Source organism: Acomys minous (genome assembly GCF_964271855.1).
Source record: "Acomys minous genome assembly, chromosome: 13".
Taxonomy (NCBI): Eukaryota; Metazoa; Chordata; class Mammalia; order Rodentia; family Muridae; genus Acomys; species Acomys minous.
Window position 1 is genome coordinate 24,662,656 of NC_140495.1, and position 25,235 is coordinate 24,687,890.

The window sequence follows — 25,235 nt, forward strand, 5'->3', positions numbered from 1 at the left end:
CACTCTGGCACCAGCGCCAGTGTAGTAAATCCAGTAAATAGTAAAACATGGCACGGGAGATTTAACCGTGAGTTGATACAAATGAGGTTAAATGTTTTCTCCCAGTGAATTTTTCTTTTCAATGCATCTGAATGTGCTGGAGAAATAGCGGGTGTAATCAACAGACGGGAAAACACTGCCACGAAACAGATAAATCTGATTACCCCATCAGGCCTCTTTTTGAAGTGGTGGGTTTCTAACTGCACAGCTGCATAGCACTGGCATCCTGCCTCTTAAATCAATATTAGGGCTCCAGCCCTACTCACTGGGAACAGACCATAGTCTTTGTACGGCTGTCTTCTCACACATTTTGCGTTGGCTTCTCTCAGTGCTGTCTTCAACCTGGTGTGACTGGCTGTGACTTAGTGTGGAACAATGACCTGGGTCACCTTCAGACTCGTACTCAGGTGAGGCTTGTGGTGTTAAGCATTACAGCCTGTGATGTGCCCTTGGCTGCAGGCTTTGCCACCTTGAGGCAAGCCAGCCTGACTTCCAACTACCAGGATCTGCAGCTCCTTGCCCACGTGCTCTGCCTGGTGCCTAGGATCTGATGACTAACTCACCCCTAATGATGCCCAACCAGTGACCGAGGGGAGTGGGGTGTGTGTGTGTGTGTGTGTGTGTGTGTGTGTGTGTGTGTGTGTGTGTGTGTGTGTGTGTGTGTGTGTGTGTGTCTGAGCGCGCGCGCGCGCGCGCCACGCTCAGTCCCCAAGCCTCCTGAGAGGACAACTCCGGGACAGATAATCTGTAGCCTCTGTTAAATTCTGGTTGCCCAGGTTGGGTCCCTGTTTGACAGAGGACATCTTTGGCTCATTCCCCCACTCCTGCCAGCAGTTCCTGGACCCTCTCCCAAATAAAACTCAAATCCACATCTCAAATAAAGACATATGGTAAATCCCCAATGTCTGGCTGACTGAATGCATGCCACTCAGGACATATGGGTGGATGTGCATGGGATTTTGGCCAAGAACAGGCAGAAAAAGTATGTGGATACACAGAAGAGCATGGGACGTGGTGTTCAGCTCCTGAGGCATCAAGGCCTGTACAATAATACATTGTATAGGGGTGGCCCAGTGCTGCTGCATGCTCATGTGTGTGTATGTATGTCTGTGTGTGTGAGAGGGAGGGGGGGGTGTATGTGTGTGTACTTGCACTCATCTTGGGGAAAGAGGGTGCCGAAATGTCACCAACAATGCTCTCAAAACTCCAATCAACCCCTCCCAAATCAATGGATACCAAGACAGGTGTTAGCTCTTTTTTTTAAACCTCAAAATCCCAAGACTCTTCAGTCCACAGTACTGGGGACAGCAAATCTATGAGCCATTCATTCAGGGGACCCAGAATGACCTTGAACTACAGACACTGAGGTGGAGAGCCAAGCCCACTTCAAAAATAGTTGATTGAGCTAGATGTGATGGCACTCACCTCTAATCCAGCACTCACGTGCCTGAGGCAGAAGGATCACTGCAAATTCCAGACTAGCCTATCTCACACAGCAAGTTATAGGCAGCTATGGCTACAGAGTGAGACCTTGGCTCAAACAAAGGATAAGAGCCTATTGGAAGACTGAATTCAGGAAAACCACAACAGTGCAAACAGCAGAAAAGAACACCATTTAACTTGCCTCATCTACTGCGGCCCCTCTAGGCTCATGTTTTGAGTGTCCAGTTGCTGGGGAGGCCTGGCATGTTTAGAAGGTAGGGCCTGGTGGGCGGAAGGAACTCGTCAGGGACGGGCCTTTGGGGGTTATATCCAATCTTTCCTTTCTTCCTGTCCCTCGGCTTCCTGGCCCACCATGATGTGAGCAGCCCCCACAACACACTCCAGTCACCATGAACTTAGCTGTGTCACTGTGTCCTCCTCATCAGAAAGGTCAGGTAACAGTTTCTGTCAGGTGCAGTGTTCAAAATGACATAAAAGTCATTAGAACAGAACACTGCTCCAGGGAAGTGAATGCCGAGACATTGCTAGCCTGTGGGTCTTGGGCCTTTGGAGCTGTTTATGGGAGGAAGTGAAGTCAAAAGACCCTAACGCTGGCGGAAATGTGAGTGGCGAAGGCCAGGGTTCAAGTGGGAGTAAGGACTCTGTGGGAACGGCAGCAGTGGCCATGTGTATTACATTCTGGGGAAAAGCAAATTGTCTACACTCTGCCCACCAGAAAATCTGACTAAGGATGAATTAAAAAGTAATAGACTAGGGGGCTGGAGAGTTGGCTCAGTGGTTAACAGCACACTCACATGGCAGCTCACAACTGTCTGCAACTCCAACCCCAGGGGATCTGACAGCCTCGTCTGACCCCCACAGGCACTAGGCATGTCTATAAACAGGGCAATCACCCATACACATAAACTGATAATTTTTAGCAGGGTTTAACAAAGTAATAAATTGATTAATTTGGCAGAGGAAATTCCAAGACAGGATAGCATTCAGGCTTTGGCATGATTGTTGCTGAAAACTGGGACCAAAACATAGAGCAAGGGGACTAGAAAACCCTGCAGTTTGTTTGGCTGGGGAAAGGGTGTGTTTACAGTTATGGACAATGAGGCTGTAAGTGTTTAAAAGATTGGCACGGTTAAGGAGAGGCCAAACACGTTGTTGTTCTCTGTACCGGGACCACAGGAAATGCACCTTGAGAATACTTTGTGAATTGATGGCATCTCTCTCGCCTCTCACAGACTGCAATAATTTCAGAGAGAGTACTTTTACTCAGAGGCACCCTCCAGGGTACCCTGCTGGTTCAGAGCAGCCTAGGGAAGTGATTTTTCCTGGTTCAAGAGTTGAAGGAGACACAGAGACTACTTCATGGTCCAAAGGGAGCAGCTATATCAGAATTTCGCTTTGCCCACATGGTCTCAGGTTTGCAAGCAAGCAGGATCTAAGTCACAAAATTATGTAAGCTTGCACTTAGGTTTTTAAGGAACACCTAGTGGACTAGGCCGCATATGGACAGGTCAGATTCCTTACAGGGAGCTCATGATAATTTGATGCGTAATTCTTTGAAGGTAAAGCCAACGCTTCTGTGGAAACCCAAGGGATCTTAGCGATGTGGGGGACATAGAGCATCTGTTGAAGAAAGTGGCAGGTATCAGGCAGAGTTGGCCCAAGAGGAAAGCCGTGGAGGCATCAAACAGCAAGGCCATCCAGGCGGGGCTGTGCAAGCCTGGGAGAACTCAGAGGGTGCCACCATATGCCCCAGATGCTAGATGTGGATACACAGTATTTCAGCTTTGTCCTGTTGCATTTCATCCCTGCTTAGGTCAACCAGTCCTCCCTGTGGCACCATTCATCTTACTTCCAGCCAGCAGCAGTACTTTGGGGGGTGGCTATGGAACCCTGAAAATGTAGGAACCACCTGGCAAAAGAGGGTTATAAGGGACCAGCTTTGGAGGTTACACCTAGACTCTGGTTTCTTCCCCTCTCTCTCACCTTACTGGTCCACCATGAAGGAACTCTGGTGGTTTCTTTTCTCCTTCCTGACTGGTTGTCATGTGAACGGCCACAACTGCATGCTCCCACTGCCATGAGCTGTTTTGCTCTACCTTCCCCACGATGATGGACTGGGATCCACAAAATCAGGATCCATAAAACCCTCCCTTAAGTTGTTTTTGTCAAATACTGTGGTCACAGCAAGATAAAAGTAACCATCAGAAATAATACAGCAATACAGACGTGAAGTCATGTTGCTCACCCTAGGACGCCCTTGCACACTGTCTTTCTCAACATGCTCGGTCTAATCGCCTTCTGCTTTCTCTGTAGGTGGGGGCTCAACTTCGGGCTTCAGCACTGCACAGGACTCCACCAACGTGGTACCCCGTAATTTCGCCTTCTCCCTATATAGTGTCATTCAGGCCATGCCCAAGTTTTCGTCATCACAAATGATGACAGGCAGATTGTCACCATACCTCGGCTCTTCCCACTTTTCAGATTGTTTTCTTTTATTACTTTTTTTTTCCAAGTTTTTAAAATTATGTTTCTTTTAAAAACAGATACATTTATATTATTACACATAAGTAAAATAAAATAAAATACAGCAGGAAGAACCACGAAACAATCAGGAATTATATAAATGTTACATTCATAGTGATTTGGCTATTTGTATTTGGCAAACTTGAAGTAAAACAGTCTCTCAGGTAATTAAGTTTTATTCCTTCTCAAGTCTCTGACAGGGCTGAAGACCAGATAGTTTAGTCTTACAATTAAGCTTAGTTGGTTAGGAGTTAAGATGTTTTTAGATCAAGATGGATGTTTTAAATTAACAGAGATGAGATATGATAGATACTGATTTACATTCAGAGTTTTAGACTCAGATTGTTTTCTTAAGGAAGAATCCCAGAAGCTCAGAGGCAGTTACATTTCAGTGAGGGCTGAAACAGGCAGCCCCTCTCCTTGCAACATCGGCAGCTCTTTGAAGTCTTCCGTGTAGTGGGGAGCAGACATTAGCACCTCCCTCCAAAAAACATTAAGACAAAAAATGGCCAATGATAGTTTCATAAAAGAGGCCAGATGGAGAATTAGAATCTAAGCAGGCTCAGCTACCAAGGATAGTTTCTTGTGACAAACACCTACTTCTGATCTTTAAAATCAGCACTGAGAAGTCAATACCAATTTCCAGGCAGACTCCTCCGCACCAGCTCATGTACCAGGTACTTGATCCAAAGATCACCTGCTCAGACAAACTCCCAGCCCTCCGCAGCATGCCTCTCACAACAATGGCATCCACTCTCTCCCCTCTGCCCCTAGCGGAGCTCAGACTGAGGCTGTTAGCCTTGCTTGTTTTCACCGTCCCTCTCTGCGCCCTCAGGAGCAAACTCCCTGACGGATGGTGTAGTACAGATGCCTGTAGTAGGACGCAGTTAGGCTGAACTCTGTCAGCCTTGTCCCACATTCTGCCACCTCCAGAGCACTGAGATCTGGAAAGAGTCACCATGAGTGTGCTCACTCTCTTCTGCAACAAGTTCCACCTCCTGTCTGTGCTTGGCCCTGCCTTGGCGCTTCATTTTTACAAGAGGAACGGGATTGGTGTGTGTGTGTGTGTGTGTGTGTGTGTGATGTAGGTGGAAGGCAAGGGAAGATTGGCTCTAATTTAAAAGCATCTTAGGAGCTCTAAAGAGTTCCAGGTTGACTGATGGACACATTTACTCCTCGGCACCCCTTTCATAAATATCTACCACTTAACATGCACTTTCAGGAGGCATAAATACCTCCTGCGTGTCAGCCTTTATGGATGGGAGATTGCCAGAGCTATTTCTTTGCTCCGTGGCCATGAGCCACACAATTACAATCCTATTAAAGCTGTGCCCTGGGAATCCGGCCTTTCCCCACTGGCCTGTGTAGCAGTCAAACACTCCCCACCAGGAGGAGTCAGGGGCCTCCTGTGTGTGCCTCTGTCCTTTGCTCTGGGCAAACAGGCAGCTCAGCTCTCTAAATAAGATTTTCACTTGTCAACATCTCTGGCCAAGCAAATTATGTTATTCTAATAATATTCAGGCATAGAAAGATAATATTTTCCATAGGCATTCGGGTCACGGCTTATCAGTTGAAGGCAGGCATGGTGTCCCTCACAAGTGACTACTCTTGGAAGGCCAGGCTCCTCCCGACACCACCAGCTTAGCCAGCTCACACAGGGGTAGACAGACAAGGCCCTCCCTGGGGCCAGCAGTAGGCACAGGTGCCCATCCTTCCTCTGAGATGACAGGCCACTGGCTGCCCTATGGTAACATCTATGTGGACCTTTGACCTGGTAGGCCTAGGCACAGGAGAAAACAAGCTCTCTGGGCATTCTGTCACTCAGAAGGAAGAGGGCTCCAGCATCCACCTTACCAAAGACACCCTTAGGTGCGTCAGCACCCACTTGCTGCTTTGACTCAGCCTGAGATGGGCGGTAATGGTGCCTGGGGTTTCTGAGGAGACAACACGCAAACGAGAACTGCACAAACACTAGCAGTGAACACAAGACTTACTCTTCTGCTTAGAAGCCAGAGGCCCGCCTTTTTAAAAGTACACATTCTCGGTAAGTTCACAAATCACCGCTCATCAGAATTTGTACAAAAATGCCCTGTAGTAGTCTTCAGAGGCAGGTGTTCCGTGAGTATAAGCCTCCAATCAACAGCGTCCACAGGCCCACGCTCACATGCCATCTCGGGACCCCCTGGCCTCTGCTGCTGGGCAGATAACCACCTTGATGATTTGCTGTTGTGTGTCTGCTTATGTGCTCACGTCTGTCTTTACTAATCCTGCCTCCAATGTATGGGCTTCATGAGGGTTAAGACTGCTATCTGTGTCCCTAGTCAGATCCCCAGGACACTGTCTGAGGTCTGTGGAAGGAAAGGACAGAGGGAGGCAGGTCAACAGGCCAGGTACAGTGTTGGGACCAGGGAACATTTGGCCCCACGGGTGTGGAAGCCTTCCAGCCAGCAGAGGAGGCACTGGGACCTGCAGGCAGGCGTCCCACCATTATGAAACGACTGAGGGGGGCTCCCTTGACCCAGCTGTGGCTCTATAGCTGCCCATGAATCAAGATTTCAGGGGTAGCTGTGGCCAGAGGCAGGGCAGCAGGAAGAGCGGGCTTCCCTGGGCAAGAGGCCAGGCATAGAGATGGCACCCCTGGACGGCAAGATCAGACAGCTATGACTTCCTGAAGATGTGAGCATTTCATGCCAGGCACATTTACCCTCTCACCCATCACCTCAGAGAGTGAGCTCAGATTTCCCCAGTGTGTTCCTACATCCACAGTGGCCATGGAATGCCTGGCTATTTTGAGGCTGGGGACACAGCTCAGCAGAAGAGCCCTTGCCTAGCATGCATGAGGTCATGGGTTCAATCCCCAGCACCACAGAGAAAGAAGTAAACCGAGCCCCACCTATGAGGGAAGGTGCAGCCAAGCCCACTGTGCTGGCTGAGCACTATCCCCCTCAGGGTCTGCATGCTAGCTCACCGGGTGGGAGCCGCTGGCCTGAGGCCTGCCCTGTGAAATGGGATCTGTCCATCTTTACCAGGGAGCGGTGATAAACGATCACAGACAGACACTGGCCAGGACAAGCCACTTTATTTAAGAGCTCTGACAGCCCAAAGTGGTTTAACATAGATGCATGGAAGATTTATCTAGATGATAAAACACCTGCACTCAAAAGGCACATAAATTATGATTTTTCAGGTTTTATTTTTCCTTTACGAGTAACATTATACATACTGAGCAGGTTATATTTAGGACTATATATGTATATACATATATGCATGTAACAGCAACTAATGAGAAAAGAGGCCATGAATTTGAAAAAGAGCAAGGTGGGGTGTATGAGAGGGCTGGAGGAGAGGAAAGGGAAAGGAGAGATGATGTAATTATATTATAATCTCTAAAATAAAAGAAAAAGAGCTGGGCTCGGTGGCATACACCTGTAATCCCAGCACTCAGACAGACAGACGCAGGCTGCACAATGACTTTGAGGCTAGCCTGGTCTACAAATCGAGTCTTGGACAGCCAAGGCTGCACAGAGAAAGCCTGTCATGGAGGAAAAAGAAAAAACATAAAAAAATAAGAGAAAATAAATAAATATAAAAGAAAAAGTACGCCACAGTCAAGTGTTTTAAGTAATAAGAGAAACACACATGAGGGTGACTGCCCTTCACACACATGGTCTGGTTGTCTGAAGTGCCTCTGTTACCAGAAAGGACTGTTTTGGAACAGAGGCCACATATCGGTGACCTTCGTTTTCCTTGTGGTTGGTAGTGTGTGATCCATCTGTGGGCAGATTAATAAATATAAAATAGCTATTACTGACTAGATTTCCCCATACTCTATCTGGGTGCTGAGGCTAGCCCCTCATGTGCCTATCTTGCTTACACTGACTAGGTTTCCCTATACTCTATCTGGGTGCTGAGGCTAGCCCCTCATGTGCCTATCTTGCTTACACTGACTAGGTTTCCCCATACTCTATCTGGGTGCTGAGGCTAGCCCCTCATGTGCCTATCTTGCTTACACTGACTAGGTTTCCCCATACTCTATCTGGGTGCTGAGGCTAGCCCCTCATGTGCCTATCTTGCTTACTATTAGGTGCGTACGATTCTCATTTTATAGATGCTAAGACTTTGGTCATAGACTGTGTAATCCGACTGGAAAGCCGGAGGTGGGGGGAGGGGGGGAGGGAGGGGGATCATCCACCAGGCTGCCTCCTACGGGGCTTAGTCCTCTGCAAATACTTAAGCACATTACTGTTCTCTGCTTTCATACTTAACTTCCTACTACACACACACACACACACACACACACACACACACACACCACACTTCAGAAAGTTCTAAGGGTTTATTTTCATTTCTTCATTCATTCATCTGTTTGTAGTGTTTTGAGCATAGCTGCCCTGTATAGGGGTTACGTGCTTCACCACTACCAAGCCACTCAGTGAATGAGGTCAGTCTTGGGCAATTATCCTAACCATACCACTGTATTTATAAGGAGGCCAATGAGGCAACAGTAGCCCCTGGCAGGGGAGGGGACTCACCCAGTCGTGAGTTAAGCTCGGAAGGCAACTTTAGAACTTCTGGCTAGTTTCTTCGGGTTTTTTTTCCCCCTCTTCTTTTGTGTTTTTTCTGGCCCAAGTTTTCTCAGTCTCTTGGGCCTTTGAAGTGTTGAGTCCACTATCATGCAGACACAGCATGCCTCACATTTGGAGGCTGGTGCTTTCGGTGGGGGTGGGGAACCACTGCCATAGATAGCTCAACCCCCCACTAATCACTCTGCCCAGTTCCTAACCTCCCCCCCCCCACTGCCCTCTCCACTGCACCAGTGTCTGCTGAGATAAGGAATGGGCAAGACCAGCAGCATAGAAACTTCCTCCATGCAGGGTATGACTCCAAGGCTTCTGGGTACTCGGGTCCCAGCGGCCTCTAGAGCGGGCTGTTATTCTTGCTTTAGTTTATTTGGAAAAGGAGAGCGTAGGAGATTAGTATTTCTTCAGAGCAGAACTGTATGCCAAGAACCTGCTAAGGATCAGCACTCTCTCTCTTCAGATCAGCCGCAAGGCTGGCAAGTCGCAGGGCTATGGCCACCAACTTGAAGCCTCTCTTCTTCTCCTGGCCAGCATACTGCCATGGCCTGTGAGGGGAAACACAGGGGCTGCACCATGGCTGCTCTTTCTCCTTTCCTTCTGACAGCCTATTAATAATCCTGTTTTGACCACAACCCACCAATGGTGACAGGCTCCTCCCTTAACTGTGCTCCCCATCTCTGGCTCCCCATTCTGTTCTCTTAGATCAAAAATCTAACTCTACATCAGTGGTGTAGACAAGACCACAGAAGACATCGGGATCATCCAAGGAATAAAATATACCAAGCCTCTTTTTTCATTAGTTGTTGTTAATGCATATATATATGTATAATATATATTATTTACATATATGTTATATATATACATATACTGTAATATATAATACATACATATATTATACATATATAATACATATATGTGCATTAACAACAATAAAGAAAAAGGCCATGAATTTGAAAGAGCAAGGAGGGATATATGGAAGGGTTTGGAGGGAGGAAAGGGAAGAGGGAAATGATGTAATTATATTATAACCTTAAAAATATAAAAGAAATAATATAAATACACACATGCGTAAATGCCAAGCAGCTGACAGGTGCAAAGCACGCCCTCAAATCTGTGCTGGTCTCAAGTTCTCAGGGTCCTCAGCAGAGAAGCTGAGAAGAAGGGAAGCTGCCTTCTGGCTGATTTTAGAGAGTGACACCAAGCGCTGAGAGCTTGGTGAAAGAGTGGGAGCACGTATTCTGGGGCTCTTGGGGCTGGCAGGACCAGGCGGAGCTTGCTGGGAGACACGTCCCTAGACTGGCAGTTCTCAGCCTGTGGGTCATGACCCCCTTGGGGGCCATATATCAGATATATGCACATCACGATACCAGGAGCAGAATTACAGTTATAAGGTAGCAATGAAATGATGTTATGTTTGGAGGTTCACCACAACATGAGGAACTGTATTAAAGGGTCTCAGCGTTAGGAAGGTTGAGAACCACTGCCCTAAACAGAAGCAAGGCAGCTTCTCCTCATGAGGCTGAAGGTCAGCATGGCACATGGCCAACCCTGCAGAGGCTCCAGGAGAGCAGGTCTTGTGTCTGGCTTCTCTGACCCCCTTAGGGCCAAGGAAAAGGCATGAGCCAGATGTTTCAAAGAAGAATGGTCGAACCAGCCCTCAGCTTAAGAGTGCACTCACATGTCGGAGGAGAACGGACTAAGGAAGGGGAGGTAGGCTTGCTCTGAGAGAGACACCGCAAGTTCAGTCCTGAGGAGCCGAGCCTCCTTGCAAAAGACATCTTCATCCCTGCTGCACTGGCTGCTATCCTGAACAGCTCTGGCGACTGCTTTCCACAGACCCATTTCCCAGGTGTACAAGCGATCCCATTTTAGAACAGGGGTTGTAACAAACACAACTCGGGAGGGAAGCCTTTATTTGGCTTGCGCTTCTAACATCACAGTCCATTAATGATAGAAATCCAGGCGGGAGGTGAAGGAGAGGCCAACGGAGGACCACTGCTTTCTGGCTTGTTTGCCACGGCTTACTACTCAGCTTTTACAGCCCAGGGCCACCTTTCAGGTAAGGGGTGTGGTGGAACCACCCACCGTGGGCTGAACACTCCCACATCAATCATCAATGAAAGAAATACCCTATGTGCTCTAGACCACCTTCGCCCTATGGGAGGATTATTACAATCCAGGTTCCCTCTTTCCAGAGGAATCTCGCTTGCGTCAAGTTGACGAAATCTGACCGGCATAGGAACTTGCAGGCCCCGGGCTCTCTGTAGGTCAACCCTTTCCGAACCTCTTTCCCTAGCCCGCATTTATTTTCCTGATAAAACGTGTCCCAGTGTCTTCCACCCTGGAATTCCAGAATTTACCAGGCAGCTTTAGTTTTTGCAGGCAGGAAACTTGATAAAAACCTCTCCAGAACACTGGGGTTGTTTGTTTTGTTTTGTTTTAACCTCCACAGCCCCTACTAACTTGAACGTGCATATTTTAACGTGTGTGGTTTATCTTTGCTGTAGGTCTCCCTACCAGAGATCCCCGCGCTCCATGCCAGGCCAACACAAGGAGAATACCGCATAACCCACTGTACTCGTGCTGCAGGAGAGATCCGAACCCGTGCCAGCCCGATCCCGTTCCCTCAGAAGCCTGACCGTGGAGCTGGCACGGTTTTGCGCTCCACAGGCACCTGACCCCCGCGAGTGCGTGCGCGCGCGCGCGCGCGCCGGAGTCGCAGCCGCCGAGAGTCACGTGGGCCCGGGAGGAACGCGGGATCTAGGGCCTCGTGAGCACCCACGCGGGCAGAACCGGGCGGTCAAGTCCGCTGGCTATGCTTACCTGAGCGTCGCGGGGCTCCACAGCGACACCCGGAGAGGCTCGGGGCTCCAGAGGGACTGAGGAGCTGCTGCTCGACGAGGGTGGGGGACCAGGTCACCCGCCAAACAGCTCCAAGCCTAACTATCCTTAACCCAGGCTGGGGGCGGGGCCCAGAGTGAACTTGACCTTGAGCTCCCGGCTTCCCGCTGGGGGCGGAGCCTGAGGGACTCGGCTTCGAGGTTTGCCCCTCCCCGATGGTGGGTCCGGAGAAGCCCCGCCCCTCTCGCCGGCCTAAAACCACGCCCAGTGCCCCGCCCCTGCTCCTCAGGTGCCCAGTAGGTTGCAACCGTTGGCGTTTCTGCTTTGTGTTTGTTTTTCTTTTTTTTAATTTTTTTTGTATTGCGCTTTCTTATCCAGTTTTCACTACCTTTAAAAGTTTGAGGTCAGGCGGTGGTGACCCACGCCTTTAATCCCAGCACTTGGGAGGCAGAGGCCAGCCTGGTCTACAAAGCAAGTCCAGGACAGTCAAGGCTACACAGAGAAACCCTGTCTCCAAAAAACAAAAATACAGAACAAAACAAAAGTCTGAATTTGAAAACATATTAAACAATGCATGAACAGTTCTTAAAGTATAAAATAGCTACCTATAATGAAAGCAACAAGCCCTCCCTGCTCTGTTTCACCACAGCCCTCCTTTTTCATCAGTCCTTTCTTTAGATGGTCACTTCTTGTCGCAAAAAAAAAAAAAAAAAAAAAAAAAAAAAAAAAGATGAAAAGAGCTTACATAGCGATTTCTTGATTTATCTATTGACTTTCTGCCGTGTTAGATGAGGATTTACTCTCTTCCTGTGCCCTGCTTCCCTCTTGTGACACATTTACACCTCTATTCTCCAGCTCTGCCCTAGTGAGGGAGAAGGGGGGGAGGGGGGAGGGGGGAGGGCGGGGCTCGGTCCTGAAGCTGACACAGTTTGGGGGATGGGAAAATGAGGGCTATTTTAGAAAGAAAATACAATTAGGCTTTCTAGTGAGTATATTCATTCATACTAAAAAAAAAAAAAAATTACAACCAAATCCTTGGAGATTCAGGCCCTTCTCCCTGAGGTCTTTGTGTAATTTAGAACCTTAATTTGCTCTGCTAATGGCTAATGCAGTGTGGCTTCTCCTCAGCCTCCCCCATAACCCTCTATAGCTGCCCAGCGCTCACAAGGATCTTGCAGGAAGGAGTCTTGACGATCAAGTTCACCAGCATCTTTCAATCCTAATGAAGTGAGTTGAAGTGTAGGGGGGGAAAAAAAAACCTCAAAGATGATGTCAAGGCTTTGTGACTGCTACACATTAATCTCCCCCTCCTCCTGGCCACAGTGACAAAGCAAGCAACTCCTGTGTGGGGAGTGCTATATGAAACTGGCTCTAGACCCTGTTCCTGTCCCCTAGCCCCTCACAGTGCTCCCAGGCTCTTGGGAAAGGCCACACCTTTGTCTTGGCCCCACTAAGGCCCCAGGGAGAGGATACCTCCAGACTCAGGTAGGTAGTAGACCCCATGCCTTCTGGGTGTCTTCTTAGGACCTAGGGTACAATGTGCCTCCATAAAGTGACCTTGAGCTTGCAGCCCCCCCTACTCAGGTTTCAGTGTTCTTCCCTGTAATCAGCAGAAACAACCCTCTACCTCACTGGCTTCGGAGGAGGTTTAAGTGGCAAAACGGCTAAGCATACAGTGTCCTCAGGATATTCTTTACTGATGTGTACCGGGGCTTGAACAGTGACTTCTCCTGGCTGAAGAGAGTGCTGGCTTCCTGGACAAGAAGTGGTGTGTGCTTTTGGAAGGCAATAAGAACAGCACACAACAGCCAGGCTTTAGCTAACATAGTGGGAAGAGAGGCAGGCCTGAGAAACTCAGTCTGGATAGGTGCCTAGTTCCAGAAGGCAAGTAACCAGATCCCTTGACTGTGGTCACAGCTGGCTACAATATCATAAGGATAATGGGAGCTTATGGGTAAGTTTAATTTCTCTATGACCCTGCTGCTTACTAAAGACGTCTAGGAGATGCCATCTCAGAAAGGACAAGGATTTGATGTAGACTATGTACTCGGGTCTCTCAGAAGCGACTACACTACAAGTCTTTGAGTGAAAGTAGTTTATTCATGAGGTATAAGAATGCAACTAGAGGAGATAGGGAAATAGAAGGATCCAGAGGGTCCTAGAAACCTACAAGAAGAACACTATGATGGGCGGATCTGGACCCAGGGGTTTCTTTCGATCTAAGGCGCCAACCAAGGACAATACGTGCAGTCATCATCAAACCCCTACCCAGATCGAGCCAAGGGACAGAACATTCTCCACAGTTAAGTGGAGACTGGGGACTGACTTTCACACGAACTCTGGTGCCCCATATTTGGCCATATTCCCTTAATAGGGAGGCCCAATGGCACTCGGAGGAAGGATAGCAGACTACCAAGAAGAGACTTGATACCCTAGCAGCATATTCAGGGGGAAGAGGTCCCCCTCAGTCACAGTCATAGGGAAGGGGAATGGGGTGAAAGTGGGAGGGAGGGAGGAATGGGAGGGAGGAATGGGAGGGAGGAATGGAATGGGATAACAAATGAGATATAATATTAATTATTTTATTTTTCAATAAAAAATGTTTTAAAAAATGCAACTAGAACAGGGAGAGAGTTCCATGATGAGGCAGTGTAAAGCCAGCTCACCTATATAGCAGGTGATTAGAATTGGAGTGTAATCTTAAAGAAATAGTCTAGAAAGCAGAGCATGGCTTGGGATTGTCCCACCCAAGGAAAACCTTTAGGAGGCAGGCTCCCCACCCCCAAGGAATTGAAAGGAACTGACAAATTAGCTTGTGTTTTCGAACAATTCAGAAATTATTTCTAGACATGAAATTGTTCTTACCAAGACGAGGTCAGCAGCTGTGTAGCGCTGCTCTGCTCTTGCCTTCTGCCACTTAGCACGTTCTGAGGCTGTCTCCCTCTGTGGGAGTACTTTGGGCAGCCATCGGTGAATAGCTAGCTGAGAGGGGCCGTGTTAGGCTGTGTTCTGAGGACATTCTGAAGAACTGGTCCTCAGAAGATCTGTGCGTGGCACCATTGGCTGGCCAACCTCTGCATGGGACCATTGGCTGGCCAACCTCTGCATGGGACCATTGACTGGCCAACCTCTGCATGGGACCATTGACTGGCCAACCTCTGCACTTAGATGAGGCATTCTTGCCTTGACTTCTAAGTTCTCATTCAGAAAGAACAAGCTTTGGTTGAATAAAGAAAAATACAATGTGTGAAAGGAGACTGGTAGACTTTTAAAATGACCAAAGATGGCAGGCTTTTCAAACACTATGAGTGCTTCAGAAGGTGAGTGCTCTCTTACAACCAAAGACCAGACAGAGCCCATTCATGCCAGGTCTTTCCTTTGCGGCTATTCAAGCGAGCCATTAGAAAGCCTCTATGTTGGGCAAGAACAAGCCTTTTAAACTCTGAATCAGTCCACACCACACAGAAGCCCTGACTGGCTTCCATCACAATTAGGCTAACACCCCAAGTCTCCCCCATAACCTGCACAGGAATTTGAGTGCCCCCACAGCACACTCTAATTACATCATGCAATTGGTCCTTCCTACTCGTCAGTCTCCTTGGTTTTTCTGTTCTTTCCCAGACACTGTTGTGATTTTAACGTAAAATGTCCCCATGTGCTTGTGTTTTGAGCACTTGATCCCCACTCTGAGCCTTTTTGGTCGGCTGTGGAAACTTTGGAACATGGTGCTTAAGTCAGACGTAGGCCACACCACGAGGGACAGGCGTTAATTATTATAGCAGCTGCCTCCCAATCCTTCCTCTGTGTTCTTGATCTGGCAAATTATGAACAAGCCACACCACAGGCCCTCCCACCGGGATCTGCTTCCGCCATCATGCCTTCCCCAACACACACACACAGTGGACTCATCCCTCTGAACCATAGGCACAAACAGGCCCCCTTCTCCTTTAAATTGTCTGTTCAGGTGTGGAGTCACAGCAAGAAGAGTAAAGCAGGCACACTGAGCCTGTGTGGCACTTCTCACCCACAGGTGGACATAATCTGCCTACTCTCAAGGCCACCTGCTCAACTCCTCAGCTTCCCAATCAACAGGCTGCCCTCAAGGAAACATTCCCATACATCACCCCTGCGCAACTGGGGCCGGACCCCCCTCCAGATAGCCAAGCTCTTCGCTCATTGGAGTGAAGAGAGGGAGCCTTAGGCAGGGGCAGGTGGGTACAAGCAAGGTCTTGATCAGCAGTGAGTGCACACACATAGAAGATACACACTCAGGAACAGCTTTGGAGAACGGCTTCAGTTTATGGAGGGTGTCTATCCCCTTGGGGAGGTGGGCGGGGTCTCTGGGGCAAGGTTAGTGTGGCTCTGTACATTTGGCCAGAACAGGGGTATTGAAAAACACTTCATCTGCGTACTCAGAGGTTGGGGGTGGGGGTCTGAAGGGGGGAAATTGTAAGAAGGGCAAACAAAGAGTGAGGCCTGACAACTGGCAGGGTAGTACATTTTTACCAGGGTTAGTGGTGGGGCAGCCGACTTACTGTTGACAGGTTGGGGAGCAGAGGGAGCCAACGCCTGTTGTCCTCATTAAGTCTCTTCAACTCTCTTCAACCCTTCCTCCGTCAATCCCCAGCCATCAGGGTCCCACACGCTCCCTTCATACTATTTTTTTTTAACCTGCCTTTGTGGCACTTTTTAATCTGTCTCATGATCAAGAGGAACTGAGTCTTCCTGATATAATCCCGCTCCTAGGAAAGTGCCTGGGACCCAGAGTGTTCAAAAATTCAAAATTCGGACTTTCACCTAGCGTAGACCCGGTTCTTCCCACACGAGAAACTGCTGAAACACAGGACGGGGGCTGAGCTGCGTTCTGTGAGCTGGTTCACAATTATAGCTTGAGTTTCTGAGTGAGAAATTCTGCTATTTTATATTTGACCCGGTGTCGGTGTTAAAATATTTAAGTATAGGTTAGCTTGAAAGACTGCGTGCTCATTTAAAAGTAGTAAACAGGAAAAAAAAAAAAGGTTCCCCTGGTCATTTGAATAATTCAGTATGGTTTTCCATGCCTTTTGTTGGTGTTCGAGAGCCTATGATGGTAACTGCCTACCTGAAAATAGAGACCTTGATCAAATATTTAAGATCTCACTTATTTTCATTTTTTGCATGTTTTGTATTTCTGCCCCTCACTTTGTTTTTACTCGGGCAATCGTACAATTCACACCAAAGCTAATGGGGACGTTTCATGGATTATTAAATGCAGCTAAGCAATGAGCTTTTTCTGGAACATAAGGCCAGACTGAGGCCGCTTTGCTGTTCTAACAAAATAATTTTTCCTTGAAGGTACAAAGTTTGAATTTACAAACTCATCTCTCCTGCATGATGAGCTTTTGTAGGGCAGATGCAGTGAGCTGAGGCCTTCCCCTGGACAATGCGTGCTCCCTGAGTCCTGTCTCATGGGTGTAATTTAGATGCTTACAATGAAACACAGCTGAAGTGATAGACTTGCAGTTAAGGCAAGGAAGACACCAGCTAGTGCAAGTTTGCTCCTGGAAACCTTGGGCTGTAGTACCACCCATAACCAAAGGCTCTACCTACGCTTGGCTGTCCTAAAGAACTCTTCCAGTCACAGCACCCCATTTCTGAAATTTGCTTTCCTAACAGAGCCTCTGTTGAGACCTGCATCGAGGCTTTGATGTTCATTTGGACCTCCTTGGTACCAAATGGTCATCCAGAAGTAATCAAACAGTAGTCATGGAGAAAAGAAGACCCTTTGGGACTAACCTATCATTTGGTGATGAACTCTACTGCTCAGTGCAGGAAGGTAATTTTTCACAAGGTCACACAACAGCTCACCAGTGATGATATTCATGCATCAGTCTGATTTTTGTTTGTGCGTTATAAGCAGCAGCTATAATCTCTTCTCACTGAGTAGAAGGGACCTGGTTGACATGAATGGCCCTTCGGAACTTATTGGCTGACTGACAATCTGGTCTTAGAAAGAGGTAGTAAGAAGGCTCCAAAAAGCTAGAGTGTGAACCTTTAGAAAATGAGCCCTAAGTGAAAGTGGCCTAATCGGGATGCACTGCGGGGATTGGTTGATTAAACTCTAGTTGCTTCTTCTGGCCTCAGCACGTGGGGGCAAATCCTGAGAGAGGCCCTCTGATTGGCTGATGTTAGAATACACTCCATTCCACCGTCTGGGGAAGGTGTTTGGCTTTGGATGTTGAGAGGAAGATGTCTAATTTGCTCACCTTCTGAGACTCATTGTGGCGGGGGATGGGGGGCAGCACATCCCAGCGGAAGCCCAGGGTGCTGTTAGAGGAATGCAGGGACCAGAGAAGCCAGATGCAATGACAACCTCCTTTTGTTTAGAGTGCCTTGTGCAGCTGAAAGTGGGCCTGAGATGCAAACGGGACTTATCTTGAGTCAACCAGGAAGATAATGCATCCAGACACAGGCTGCATAATGCAGATTCTTCCTTGTTTAGCCATGGAATGCTGATATGGTCCTGGAGGCTAGGCCTCCATCTTAAACCTGTATGATGACAAAGAGAACATCTAGAGTTTTCTGCTAAGAAGGACGGAGTGAGCCAATGAAATCAGGTTAAACACATCATGAGCTCTGGCACCAACCCGAGCTTCCTGCCTTGTGACCTCTTACAAGAACACTGAACATTGACTTGACCAGCTCAGAAACAGTCTAGAACAACTGCGCAGTATAAATGGAGTCTAACATTCAGGGTCTTTGACTCCCTATGCAGCATCAATCTATCTACTTACAAAGACACAGTTCTTGACTTTAAGGCAAGTTTAGGTCGTGTTATACAACGTTCTCCAGCGGATCAGACCCACTATGATTTATGGAGCTATAGAAGAGAGGATCTATTATGAGAGTTGGCTCCCGTGACTATGGAAGCTGAAAAATCCTACAATCTGTCACCTTCTGCGAGTTGGAGAGACAGGGAAGCTGGTGGAATTTAGTCTGAGTCTGAAGGCCTGAGAGCCCAGGAGGATATGGGGAGTGGGTAAGGGTGGGGAGCGGGTGGGGAGCAGGTGGGGTGGGTGCCAAGAATACTAGGATAAATTTCAAAGTTTGATGGCAGGGGAAGAAAATATTGGGTGTCCCAGCCCAACTCAATGAAAGAGGGAGAGAGCAGGAAGGAAGGCAAGAAGATCCGTGATTCAAATGCCAGTCTCCTCCAAACCTCATCTTCACTTCACCCAGAGATAATGTCTTCCCTCCTCTCTGGCTGTCATTTGTTCAAGCAAAAATGAACCGTCACAGAGGCTAAAGTAAAAGAAACTAGGAAGCAAGAGATTAATTCATGATCCATTTTCTAAAAATGTGTGTATAGGAACACACGAGTGCAGGTGCCCTTGGACCTCAGAAGAAGGCGGTTGTAGGATCCCTTGAGCTGGAGTTACAGGCGGTCACGAGCCACCTAATATGGGCGTTAGGAATCGCACAGGAAGAGCAGCCAGTGTGCTGTTCTGTTGAGTCATCTCTCCTGCCCTATAAGCCATTCTTAGCAGCTAGGAATGTACCAGAATGGCAAAGACTGAGCTCAAGGCATAGCATGGACCCATGCTTGTTTGCCCTCCCTCTTGTCCCTGTTCTCTGTCTGATGTGACCGCTTTCTGATGTAGCTTCATCTCTCCTGTTCTCTCCTCTTAGCCCACAAAGAGGCTCAACTCTCTCCTATCTTGGAAAAACAAAACAAAACAAAAAAAACCAATCCCACCCTTTACCAAAGACCTCTTTAAACACGTCCTCACCTACTCTTCTACTCTAAGTTTTCCAAAGGAGGGCTCTGCCCACATCTTCTCTCCTCTGGTTAATCCTCAGCCCCCAGAATCTAGCTTCTATCCTTGCCTGCACCCAGATCTGCTTTCTGACTGTCAGTTCCTCCCAGCACATCCTTATCCTCCCTTCCCTGGACCTGTGTGCCTCACTGGATGATGGTGGTCCCTGGCTTCATAGGTGGCAACTCCTCCTGTTGTAACCTTGCACTCTCTCACTCTTTTTCTTGTGTCATGAGATGCATTTTTGCCTTGCCAGGTGTAACGCGCATGATCTTTGTAAATTATCACATGTTATTTGAGCTCACAGAGAGGTTGGCCCTGGGAGGAGGGTTACTTTACCCCGTATCAGACACAAGTATGTTTGCCTCAAAGTATCCTCAAAGGCCCCTTGTCCAGGACAGGGGAGGCAGGAAAACAACCAAACTGACCAAGGGTAAAAACACCACAGCCTTGAAACACAGCTAGAAGGCAAACCACAGAGGTTACAATTCTTTATCCCAAGAAATAGAAGAGCCTCCTGTGTGAAAGGGAAGCTGGGAGTTCAGGCATGGGAAGCTCATCTATGGAGTGAAAACCCAACTGAGAATTCTAGTTGACTGCCTCAACTCCCAGTCAGTTTCTGTTGGGTATTGTGAGCACCGAGTTTGATGACATCGTCTCTCTGTGTTGCTGTTTGTCATTTTACATGGAAGCCTCACCAGAGGGGACAATCTACTCTTGTTGCATTCTGATTGGAACAGCTAGCTGGCTGCCTTAATCGGACTTCCCTAGTTAGTTTCTGCTGGATATTTGCAAGCCTGATCTGATGATGTTTTTCTAGTCATGATTTGTTATTTATTTATTTTGTTATGTTGTTAATAAACTCACTCATTCAAAATGGAAGGTACAGCGATTTTTAGATCATCAGGACTGTGCAAGACACCACACCTACCCTACCTGGCAAAATACTGTACCCATCTTTAGAAGTTGAGCCATGAACATAGAAACAAGACACTAAAGATGGTGGCATTTACTCATTTCCACACCCATGCCCTGGTGGGATTGTGGGAGGGCCTCTCACCATGTGGGAGCCCATAGCTGCTCAGCAGGCTTTCTTCTGCCTCGGCTTCTCAGCGGCCTTCCAGACAATCTCCTTTCCTGTTACTTTAACCAGAATCTGCTTCTTTTGCTGGTGTCTAAAGAAGTCTAATCTATGTTCTAAATGTGTGTACAAAGCATGCCATAGGGCCTGGTTAGTATTTTGTCCTTTAGGAGCTCTGATATCACAGATCACACATCACCACCTCTGTTTACCACTCTAGAGGCAGTGGAACCTGAGAGATCGGAGCTTAAAAAATGAGGCGGACTAAAGTCTCACACAACAGCTAAGTTTATTTAGAGCATCAGACAATTTATACTCCAAGGATTAAGAAGAACCACCTGAGTCATGTATACAATCACAAGGATGAGCCACTCATGACAAAAATGCTTTTTCCATAGAGGCATATAAACAAATAACAATAATCTAAAGTAAACTCACTCCTATTTGCTGCACCTTGGAGGGCCACTAAAGCATAATCCAAATAATTGCTTGTTTTTGAAGAAACTGATGTCACAAGACTTGCGTCTTATTTTCATGGAGTTTTCTCACAAGCATTCAGCATTCTCCCCTTCTGATTCCATTCTTGGACCATGTTCCAACACATTTCCTCCCCCTGTTCCTCCATGCAGCCTTCCCAGATCCACATTCTTACAGACAAGTCATGTTGCTTTCTAGTGCCTCAGCAAGGCCCCAATAACCAATGATCCTTTCGGACCTGGAACACCCAGGAACCATTTCCATATTGACACTAATTCTCACAGTCAGCAGTGTGGCCCTGTCCAGTCTGTCCAGATCTTAAAGAGCCACAAGGCCTGTCCTGATCTTTTCTACCAACTAAAGAAACTTGGTACTGCCCTGCTTCAGTCAAGATGTGGAGAAAAAAAAAAGCTGTCATGACGCTTCCTTGGGTGAACATGGACCAACAAAAACCACTTTAAGGCAGCAACAGCATCCACTCTTGAGCTATAGAGCTCTTGGCAAAAGAGAGGAGTCTGCTCATTTTTTCTTCTCTCTATCACCCCCTCCATGGGTGGCTTGTTTCTGCAGGAGGCAGGTGCTGAGGTGGACACACAGGCCCCAAAGCTCTACAAGGCATGCCTCATTTGGAAGACACAAAAGAAAAGCTGGCAAGGAGAAGTCCCCAGACCTGGATGCTAACCCCCCAAGAGAAGTCCTGCCTTGGGCAGCAGTGGCCAGACCATGACCTCACCCATACTTGGTCACCAGCTGCCCAGTAACCCTGACCTTGATGTGAGAGCAAGGCATCTATGAAGATGTTGACATCTGGAGACCACTTGCCCCTCAAAGCCAATCCCTTCTGAAAGCAGGTCTGAACAGTCCCTGTGGGCCATTCCTCCTACCAAAAAGAATGTGTGTAAGGGAGCTGACCCAGGGGCCTCGGTCCCTACCTATGCATGGCTGTAAGCCAAAGTTTCTGGCAAACTGGGTCAGGTTGGGCCTCTTCCCTCCATCTTCCTGTGATGCTCGGGATGGGATGGAATGCGCAGACCTCCTGCTGGACCAGTAAACCAGGGAATGAATGGATTGCAAAGATAAACGACACAAGGAGTGATGGCCCAGATGGAAGACTGGAAGAGTGATGAGAAAAGAGCAAAACGAATAAGGACACTTCAGCAACTGAACCACCACCCAGTCACTGGAGGTGAGGTGAGCCTCCCCTGCCGGGGATGCCCTGCAAGATCAGGAGAACCTCCCTTGCTGGCTGCTTCCTCCGCTGCCTATATCTCAGTGCAGAGGGGCTTTTGGTTTTCAGTCTGAGCATGCAGCTCCTGGCGTAAGTCACCATTCTTCCCTAGAAGACAGGGCTGCTAATGGCATGGAGAGCGCAGACTGCTTGGGAGGGCTGTGTGGCTTCCCTGGTCTCAGGCAGAAAGGTGGTAATTGACTGCGCTACCCGGAGCTTTCCTTAAGTTGGTCTTTATTGCTTCACACTGTGCCCGGATGGCACCCGAGGCTGCGGTTTCCAGTTGGGGCCACAGCTGGCAGGAGCTCATGTCCCTGGAGGGGAAGAGAGAGGCCAAACCCTCTTTCCTCTTAATCTAGGGATGACTCAGAGCCAAGCACCAATTGGCCTGCATTTCCTTGGGCGTTTCCAAAGCCTGTGGTGGGATGACTCTGGCTGGCAGGAAGCCGCTGTGGCAGCATGGCAGGGATAAGAGAGTTGTCCCGAGACCATTTCACTGTACTGGTTCGGTGAGGATGTCCTCTGCATTTTCCTTCTAAGAGGAGGATGTATGAGAAACACTTGTCGCCTGTCTATCTCTTGTTTACACACATTGTTTACACACTGCTATGGAGAAGCAGAAGGAGAGGGGCATGGAGAATCATAAGCTGTCACCCCCCCCCCCATCACTTTGGCATAGAGGTGACATGTCATTTTCCTCTAAGTTTTGTTAATTAAGTCCAGTGTCATTTATAGGACCCATGGACCAACAGCCCCGCCCCCTCCCCACCCAAGCCATCCAAGTCACAGGGCCGAGTTTGATTTGGATGAGAAAAGAACACAGAATTCACCGAATTCTCCCTAGGGGCGGCCATCTTGTGAATCATACTGTATAGACTTGCTCACACTTGCAATGGAGAGTCGCGTGGTCCGGTGAGGCCAGTGTGAGGCCAGTGTGAGGATGTTATCTGCACGTGAAGGAGACACTAGGTCTTGGCACGTAGCCTGTGATTTAGTGGCTGAGAGGCCAAAGGTCTAGTCTGACCTACTTCTGCTCGTATGACCTTGAACAAGTTGCCTAACCTTTCTGAACTTCTAAAGGAGAATATAAATATCTCCTTATTGGGGCTCTTGCGGAGATGAAATCAGATACTGGGCAGGTGCATTGTACATTGGAGATTTTTATTATGATAAAGCATTTCATGCTAGCTAAGGACAATTTGGAAGATCCAGAAAAATAGGAAGAAATAAATAATGTTACACTGCTCCATGTCACCTAAAGATAGCTGGTGTTAAAAACTTGGCATATTTCCTTCAAAAGATGAAAGCATGCTATTTTTAAAACTGCAGCTGTTTCTGTTTTGGGGGGGAAGGACAGGGAGAGCATTTGTTTAGGAAGACACCTTAATGGGCTCATTAGTTCCCCTCTCTTGTTCTCCTGGACTAGTCTGCATGGGAAGCATGGCATAAAAGAGTTTTCTGAATTCTCTGCATATTAATCAAGTATGTTTTTTCAGTTCTTTGTTGAAAGAAGAGATAGCTGGGGCTCTGGAAATTAGAAAAGACAAGTTTGAACATATTGGGACACCTAAAAGATCACCCAAGACAGTGGTATGCTGGGAGAAAGTGAGGGATGCAGACAGAGTGTGAGAGAGCCTGGCAGAGAGGAAGATAGATTGTGAATGGACAAGAGACTATGCTGGCAGCTTTATATCAAATTGATATAAGCTAGAGTCATCTTAAAAGAGAGAACCTCAATTGAGAAAATGCCCCAGCATGTTGGTTTGTGGTCCATTTCCTTTTCTTTTTTCTTTGTCAAACAAGCAAACATGTGCTTGCGTGCCCACAGACGGGAACATACAGTGGCCCCAGCGTTACTAGAAATGTTGGCGTTCCCTCTTTTGCTTCATACTTTTGATTTATTTATTTATTTATTCACTTTGTAGCCTGACCCCAGTCCCCTCCCTCCTCTCCTCCTAGCCCCACCCTCCATGCCTCCCTCCCCATTCTGTTTCTTCTGAGAGCATGGGAGCCCCTCCCCACCATGGGTACCAACCCATCATGGCACATGAAGTCACTGCAGAACTAAGAGCATCCTCTCTCACTGCGGCCAGACAAGGCAGCCCAGTCTTTATCTACCCTCAACCAAAGAATGGATAGAGAAAATGTGGTACATTTACACAATGGAATGCTACTCAGCTATTAAAAACAAAGACACTGAGCAATTAATTTGCAGGCAAATGGTTGGAACTAGAAAATATCATCCTGAGCTAGGTAACCCAGACCCAGAAAGACGTGCATGGTACGCACTCACTTATAAGTGGATATTAGACATAATGCACAAGAAAACCATGCTACAATGCACAGACCCAAAGAACCCAAGGATGGCCCAAGGGAAGATGATGATTGAATCTCGCTCAGAAGGGGAAATAAAACAGATATCTGAAGCAGATGGAGGGAGGGAACGTGATGCTTTTTCTTGAGTGATGGTTAATGTGGGAGGACCCACTCATTGTGGGTGGCGCCATCCACTCCCTTATAGTCTTGGGTGCAGTGAGAAGGCAGGCTGAGCAAGGGGCGAGGAGCAAGCCTGCAAACAGCATGCCTCCAAGGCCTCTGTGTAAGTTCCTGCTTTGAATTCTTGCCCTAATTTCCCTGGATGATAGCCTACAAGCTATACAATGAAATAAACCCCTTTCTCCGCAAGTTGCTGTTGGCCATAGTGTTTTGCCACAGCACAGAACTCCTAAGATAGGGACAGAAAGAAGCCTTACTTTTTTCTTTTTTCTTTTCGTTCGTTCTTTCTTTCTTTCTTTTTTTTTTTTTCTGATCAAGGATCATAGTCCTAGCCATTGCTAGTTGAAAAACTTTTCCCAAATCCTATTCCACCAGTGCTCTGATGTGGAGGATGCCCTGGGGCATGCAGGAGAGGGATGCTTACCCTGAGAGGGGTAAAGTGTTTAGGAAGAGGGGCAGGGTACACACTGGGTGGGTATTGAGTTATCTTTTAAAAAATTATTTATTAATTCATTCATATTACATCTCAATTGTTATCCCATCCCTTTTATCTTCCCATTCCTCCCTCACTTTCATCCTATTCCCCTCCCTTATGACTGTGACTGAGGGGGACCTCCTCCCCCTGTATATGATCATAGGGTATAAAGTCTCTGCTTGGTGGCCTGCTATCCTTCCTCTGAGTGCCACCGGGTCTCCCCATCAAGGGGACGTGGTCAAATATGGGGTACCAG

The 25,235-nt window shown here is 47.8% G+C and overlaps 1 protein-coding gene across 5 annotated transcripts in view; it reads right to left on the minus strand.

Annotated features, from left to right (window-relative positions):
- NMNAT3 (nicotinamide nucleotide adenylyltransferase 3) overlaps window positions 1-11,545 on the minus strand; it is a 115,262-nt gene extending 103,717 nt beyond the window's left edge. For 2 of the 5 annotated variants that reach the window (XM_084753422.1, XM_084753419.1), the window contains exon 1: window positions 11,409-11,542. Coding sequence is in view for 2 of the 5 variants with exons in the window: in XM_084753421.1 (XP_084609547.1) it covers window positions 11,103-11,151 (49 nt within the window). In the remaining 3 variants the exon portion in view is untranslated. Of the gene's footprint in view, window positions 1-11,102; window positions 11,279-11,408 lie in introns of those variants that run through there. The other 3 variants (XM_084753420.1, XM_084753421.1, XM_084753418.1) reach the window with 3 other exon arrangements.
- Between the last annotated feature and the right edge of the window lie 13,690 nt (window positions 11,546-25,235).